The sequence below is a fragment of the Perkinsus marinus genome (assembly GCF_000006405.1).
Source record: "Perkinsus marinus ATCC 50983 genomic scaffold scf_1104296929318, whole genome shotgun sequence".
Classification (NCBI taxonomy): Eukaryota; Perkinsozoa; order Perkinsida; family Perkinsidae; genus Perkinsus; species Perkinsus marinus.
The window spans coordinates 94618-101811 of NW_003216498.1; the positions used below are offsets into that span (position 1 = coordinate 94618).

Genomic DNA, 7194 nt, shown 5'->3' on the forward strand with positions numbered 1-7194 from the left:
GCGAATACCAGAGTACCGCCAGATGTAGCGGACGCTCTGCAAGCGTAGGTGCCCATAGGGTGGGAAGCGCGAGCGCCTAGGGTAAGGCTTAAGCATGAGATAATGGAAGAAAGGTATCTCATATATGAAGATTGCAACAAATAACTGCCAGGAAGGGATGACACAAAAAAGTAGCAAGTCGAAACCACAAACGCCCTGCGGCCTCACGCGGAGAAGAGACGCCATACTGCGGCCTTTTCTGGAGACGGGACGCCTGGTGAATCGTGGCAACCTTGCCCAGTTGGTGGAACCACCGTAACTCAACGCCATGGTCCGTGTGGAGTGTTTATCAGTGGAACCGGGAATTGAAGAGCTGCATAGAAGTCGTCATTGTTCAGGGCCCATCGATTGATACAACGGTAAGGTGGTTCATTACAGTGTTCTAGGGCGCGAAGGAAGATCTGAGACGCGATGCCTCTCAGGGACGAGACGTGAAGCTCAACCGCCATATCTACGCTGCAGTCTCCTAAATCCTAAGTTCTTTCCATGGAGACTGTGACGATGAGTGTTTTTTAGTTCCTTGTTTCTCTATTCGACGCGATGAAGCTCCTATCCTTTGTTCCGCTCATAGCCGCATCGACCTCCACAAAAGTTTATGACAGCAAGACTATCGTATCGGTCACCTCCGCCGATGCTTTCGTCGACGTCCGGGATGTCCCAAAGCGTCTCGAAGATGCCAAGGTCGCGCTCAAGCCTGAAATGGCCGCCTTCCTGAAGACGGCAACTATCAAGACTTTGAAGTCCTCGGGCTTGCAGGTGGTTGCTACTTCCGAGGACACAGTGAGCTCCGACGATCTTTGTGCCTACTTGAAGGACGCGGCCTCCAAACTCTCCGGTCTGGACTGTGAATGCTCTCCCAATTTCGCCACCAAGGAAGAGGACACCAGTAACGATCTCGGCGTGAATGACCCGAATGCTTCGTGGCAAAGAGCATTCAAGCGGATGAACATGGAAGATGTATGGAGAGTGTCAGCGCCCTATGTGAGACAGACCGTCAACGTAGCCGTTATGGACAGCGGCCTCAACTTCAGCGATCCTGAGATCGCTCCTTATCGGGGTACCTTTCGTAAGAAAAGCGGCGGGTTTATCCGAGGTGGCTGGAACTTCGTGGACGACTCCTCAAACATAACATCGGTTAATCAGCATGGTCAGAGGTGTGCCAGACTCATCGCGGCCAGGAAGAACAATAGCAACGATATGGCCGGAATGTCGTCCAACGTACGTTTGGTGTCGTTAAAAACCCAGCGACCTGATGGTACTGGTAGCTGGGTACATATGGCTGAAGCCATGGACATGGCCGTCGATATTGGAGTCGATGTCGTATCAATCTCACTGGGAGAATTCATATCAAAGAGCTACGGCGACATGGTGCTGGGCAAGGCCTTCAAAGCAGCAACTGACCAGAACATCATTGTCGTCGCCTCCGCTGGTAACGATGGACTGCGAGCTGACGAATACTATCCCTGCTCACTGCCAGGCGTGATCTGTGTGGGTGCTCTCAGGAACCAGGACACTCTTGAAATGGCTGATTTCAGCAACTACGGTGATAACGTCGACATAGCTGCCTACGGCTCTGGAATCTACACCGGTGCTAACAGATTATCCTCGGGCACATCCTTCGCCTGTCCTATTGTCGCTGGAGCAGCCGCGATCTTGCTTTCTATGGGCGTTAAGCCAAAGTACGTTGCTGACATGCTCACCCACAACGTTGATCGGTTCAGTAGCCCTTCGAGGCCCATCGAGGCGCATGCTGGAGCTTTGAACCCGCTCGAAGTTGTCAAGTTGGCGATTGATTATCCTATTTTGAGAGGAACCCGCTGAAAGGCTTGAGCTCCTCGTACTTTTCTTCATAAAGAAGACCCGATTCTGCACCTCATCGCATAGTGGGGTTTGTATCCCTCTGCTTTCACATCAACCCGAGCTTTGTACTCAGCTCCTAAGCCCAGGTTTACTGGCAACTCCTAATTCCAGTGTCGTCGCTCAACCCGTACACTGCCAACTGCATTTGAACAGATATATTAACAACGGATTTGTTCGACACTATCCAACGGGTGGGTTGTTGCGTTCTCTAGTTCAGCAAGAGGACGATACAATGGTCTAGTTGGAACGCGTTAATCGTACATTATCGTACATTCACGCGGCCGGACCAGAGCCCTACTGTAGCCGGACCACGAGTCGTGGTCCACGACAGTCGTGGTTCGGAACAGTCACTGTCCTGTTGCCGACATTGATACCAGTTAATTCTTCGCGAAGTAGACATGTGTAGAGGTACTGGTTCGGGTTGTTGTATGGAAAATAAGACAGAGTTTCACAATCTCCTAGGCGCCGTTCCGAGTATCGGTACAGTGGAGTAGGTACACATACAGTTAGTGATCGGCCCTCTCGCGGGCATGCTGAGAGAGCGAACGATCGACCATTAAGCGGCGAGAAGACGTCTGCTGCAGTTCCCGAGTGTGAGCCACGAGCTCGTCCGATCTCATCCCTACATAAGACATTCTGTTTGTCATTTAACTCCCAGGGAGGTAAGGAGGTCCTCCCTATATGACTGCTGTATACCCATTTCCTGGGATTCCAAGGCTGGGAATGAGTATAAAGTTTCCTCAGGAAACACACTCGCGGCATAGTTCAGGTACGGCTCAGTGTCTTACGATACAGATTTACGAGCCTAGAGCTTCGATGGGCCTGTAGAGAATCGACCCATCGATCCAGTTACTGTCACAAACGTTGGACATTCTTTCCCGAGTGTTCCAGTCCGCTACGTCGAGCAAGGCTAGCGTGGTCTATAACCTATATGTCTATATGATATAGGTGATGATGTAAGTATATAACGACCTGGACATGAACGACATGGAAAGTCTTCTTGAATAGTCTGAGTGGCAGCCCAGAGGCTGTCCCTCATCGCAAGCAATCGTGACTGTGGGATAGGTAACTGTTTTAGAGTTACTCTTTTCGTTACAATATTGTTGCTCTTGTATCAGCAGATGATAATCAGCTTATCCATTGTTATGTCTGAGAGCATCGACTAGGATGAAGTGCCTATGTCACTATAGCGTGATCAATTAACTCTTGCACTGTGCACATACGTACATTATGTACGTATAGTACAGTGCTGTGTACGGTATAGAGTTATTCTCCCTCTAACAGACCTAACAAGAGTGACCACTCACCGCTCACTCAATTTTTGCGTGGATGCTGGGTCTGGGATGGACCATGCTCTCCGCTGAGATCGTCCAACGCGCTGCACGTAACGCGCATCCCAACACTCACCACTTTTGAGGAAGTTGCTTCGTTGCTCGGAGCAGCTGAGCACGATCTGACTTAGACCCCTAACAGCTCATGTTGTGCTGCTATTACAGAACGGTAACACGAACTACATATCAGCGACAGATTGTTTCCACGGTTTATTCACTCGGATGCTGGCCTGCGACTATCTGTAAGACGACTCATGGGAGGGAGACGAAATGAAGACGTGTCTAAGACAGCCATAGCGTATCCATTTGGGAGAAGGAGTGGAGACTAAAGTCAGATAGTCATGACTCATGGGAGGGAGACGGGCTGAAGTCGTGTAATGGAGGAGGACGTGACTAAGGAACAAGAAGTTGTCGGGGGTCGGGCCGACCCGATCAGCTAGCGTCGTCGACGTGGCCGACCACGATCCTGAGCCGAATCCCGAGTGAGCAAGTGAATCAGAGAGGAAAAAGAACCACTGAGAAGGGTGCAGCTCTATGTAGAATGATCACAACAGCACAGAGGTACTCATATCATCATATATCATACTCACTTATATCGTAAAGCCACATACGTATATCGGCTTTCTTCCTCATCTTCACGAAACCGTCACATATCTTCTAGCATATCTTCGTGCATTATATACTCTCACTCTGTGGAGAATGAAATACAAGATTAAACGGAGGTCGGCAATCCACTACAATAATAGCAGAAGGCGTGGAAGGACGTCACCAGTGTAAACGCCTCCTCATGGAGGCATGTGAAGAAATGATCATTGTGCAATTCCATCCTGGATAGTTCGGTTGTCAGTCGTGTTTACTAACGTACTCAGCCAACAGTTCATCTATTGTTCGGAGAACCGTTTCGTGAAAAAAGCGGGCAAAGCAACAGCGACACTTTCGCTATGTTTTTACGCTAATGAGCAGTCAACAGGGAACAGAATGATACCCTGTTTGTCTTCTGAATCGCCCTGGTTGGGACGGAATTTTTGCTCACGCACGGACGGATGGACGGACGGACGCACACACACGATTGTTCGTGCGCAGTAACGTAAGTTCCGCTCGCAAATTTTCAACATTCCTCGTAAATCAAGAGGTTACAAGAGTTCATTAACGAGGGCGGATGATTAGACTACCAGAGGATGGCAGTGATCGTAGGGCGTACTACGCCCGGCGTAGCATCATGCTACTAGCATGAGTGTTATATTATAACACTCATTCAAGTGTCAAACCTAGATGAGATAGTGTCAAATGAATACAGGGTGTGTCGAAGTTGGCTATGTCTTGTCAGACTTGGACCCAACAAACCAAAGGTGTGTCAAAGATGAATGCATATTGTCAAACTTGCACCCGATATTGATTCAGTGTGTCAAACCTGAGTACGTATTGTCATTTTCGTACGTGAAACTGACATAGTAACTTGTCCCGTACGCACACACATAGTCGATTCCCGTAGCGGACACCAAATTTTAGGACTTTGAGTAATTTAGGGCGCAGCGAGGAATTCTGGGGCGCGGATGGTGGCGCGCGCTGAAGCGGCGACAAAGTAGTTTTACTTTGGCAATACATGGAAGGTAACAGTGCAGAGAAGTGGTGACAGTGACGATTCTGTGTTGTCAGAAGGAGCAATAGACCACACGAAGGCGGAGGAGGCCGAGGGCGAGTTCAGCCTCTATAGCCTCTTCAAGAGAGGGCTGCTTACTGACTGTATACTAGTGGTACCTAGGGAGAAGGTGAAGGTGCAGGAAGAGGAGGAGGGGGAAGAAGACGAGGAGGAGGAGGAAGGAAATAGCGGAGATTTCAAGCTACACAAATTGGTACTAAATAGTGACAATCTGGTTAAGGCCGGTGATGAGCGGTCTAGATCCTGGCATCTTATAGCCGATACTGCTACAAGAAGATAATACCATCAGATGAGGAGGGAGAGGAGGAGGAGGGGGAGGAAGAGGGGGATGCAGTCGTGGTACCAGAGCACCAGCAGGATGAGGGGGTCCTAAGGATAGAGGTACGGTACTAATAGTCTATAAGGCTTACAAGGGTTTATAAGATACCACCTCTGCCTGACCTTTCTGCAACTAGGGAAGATCTTCTGAAGTGCGTTGATGTTATATGCACTTTTATGTAGTACCTCCAGCTCCTCCTCTACTATCACACTCAGTGAGTAGGTACACACATGGGGACTGGGAGAGAGCTATATCGCTCAACCCGCTCTTCGCAACTCCTTCAGCTTCTCAAGAGGAGTCTCAATGCGGGCTGCTTCTGAGTAGGTCTGAGTCTTGAGGCTAGCTATCGAGGGTGTTCCCATGCAGCCCTACTGGGACTAACGTTGGCCCTTGAGATGCCCTCATTGGCCCATCGTTTGGCGGAGTACATCCTTTCTACTTGTCTCAACCCTCATACAGCTCCTGCTGTGTTATTACGCTGTAGCTATGTAAGGATAATCGTCGGTTTGGTCGGAATTATTCGCTCATTTTAGTATACTGACAACAACGCTGATGCGAAGGCTCTCGCTGAAGCTGCTGAGGCTTTACTACTTGATAAGTTCGACGTAGGCGGTTGGTCAGTAGCAGCTACACGTTGACCGAGACCCCATTTTCAGGAGTGTATTCAGCCGAGGCTGGGGAAGCCCTTGAGGGTATATGAGCTTTCGCAGCTCCCACTGGCGATGATAGAGAGGATACTAACGTCGGATAAGTTGGGCCTGGGGGCCTCTTCGGGAGATGAAGAACTGGTCTTGAGGACATGTAATCGGCAGTAGGGGGTAGGGCTGGTGATGGGAGGTAATGCAGGTACGAATGTATTGAGGCAGAGGATGGATAGAAGGCATATCAGGGTGGGTATGGAGATGGTGAAGCCATTGAGTGGTAGTAGTTGTGGGGGACTAGGGGTAGATCAGGATTGTGGTAGGCGCTGTCGAGGTCAAGTTGAGGGTGATGGAAGGGATAGCTAGCGGGTCGGAGTGTGTGAGGGGGGATCCTGTACCGAGGTATGAGAGAGCAGTATCGTGGGGTGAGGGAGAGGAGGGAAGAATAGTAGAGGGAATAGTACCTTTATTGGACGAGGCGCCTTTGGGGGAGGTGTGGGCTGAAGTGGAGTGGAAGCTCTCATCAGGAGAGGTAGGCAAGGGGGGAGAGGAAAGCTAGGGTAGAGTCGAGATCAGGTCATTGTGGATGAGCTCTCGAAAGAGGTCTTCCAAAAGCCACAGCAAGAGGAGGATGAGGAAGAGGATGATGATGATGGAAAGGAGGTGTCTCTGCACAGTGGCGCAGTGGTGAGGGTCACACTGCGGTCTGAGGAGCCCGTCCAGGAGCCGGAGAAGGACTCTGGGGAGAGTGGTGGTGATGAAGATGTAGCTGAGGAAGAGGAAGGGGAGGTGAGTATAGGTTAACTGGTCTGGTGGAGGAGGAATGTCTTAGGATGATGAGGATAGTAGCAGTCCGAAGAAGGAGGGGGTGTGGGAGAAGGAGGACTTTGAGATGGTGTATGGATGGTAGTAGTAGTAGCTGTGTCTTGTTGGTTCTTCCGAGGCTCCATTTCAGCGTCCGATGGTCCCAATTGCCCCTCGAGTCCCTCATATCAGCGGCAGAGTCGCCACTCTGGCGTCCCGCACAGGATAGGATACTTGAGTTGATGAGGAAGTTCACCACTACAGGACAGCAGGACCTTCCTATTGGGGGGAGGCCCCGGGAGTGCCAGAAGGAGGGGTATAAGCGGCGACAAGAGATGAAGGAGGAGGTGGAGGTAGAGGAGGGATGAAGGGGCTGATGAGTAGGCTGCTGTGATGTGGTAGGCTGTGTCGAGAGGGTCGGGCTTGACAGCTTCGGCGGAGGTTCCGGTATCATTTTCTTATTCGTCGGACTTCGATTCATTTGGGGCTCTCTATTGGTTGGGCACGCGAGGCCATACCATACCTTGGCGAAATCCTGCG

The 7194-nt window shown here is 50.4% G+C and overlaps 2 protein-coding genes across 2 annotated transcripts; both read left to right on the top strand.

Annotated features, from left to right (window-relative positions):
- Positions 1–579: 579 nt before the first annotated feature.
- On the top strand, positions 580–1860 carry Pmar_PMAR012360 (Thermitase, putative; the record flags this gene model as incomplete). Its single annotated transcript, XM_002787542.1, has 1 exon — positions 580–1860. The coding sequence occupies one exon, from the start codon at positions 580–582 to the stop codon at positions 1858–1860; it is 1281 nt and encodes a 426-aa protein (XP_002787588.1).
- A 2973-nt stretch (positions 1861–4833) lies between these two features.
- Pmar_PMAR012361 (hypothetical protein) lies at positions 4834–7022 on the top strand (the record flags this gene model as incomplete). The annotated part of the gene is made up of 12 exons (XM_002787543.1): positions 4834–4840; positions 4887–5083; positions 5131–5256; positions 5432–5529; positions 5553–5697; positions 5743–5814; positions 5866–6010; positions 6056–6130; positions 6174–6382; positions 6427–6639; positions 6683–6756; positions 6806–7022. 12 exons carry the CDS (start codon positions 4834–4836, stop codon positions 7020–7022), a joined length of 1578 nt encoding a protein of 525 aa, XP_002787589.1.
- Between the last annotated feature and the right edge of the window lie 172 nt (positions 7023–7194).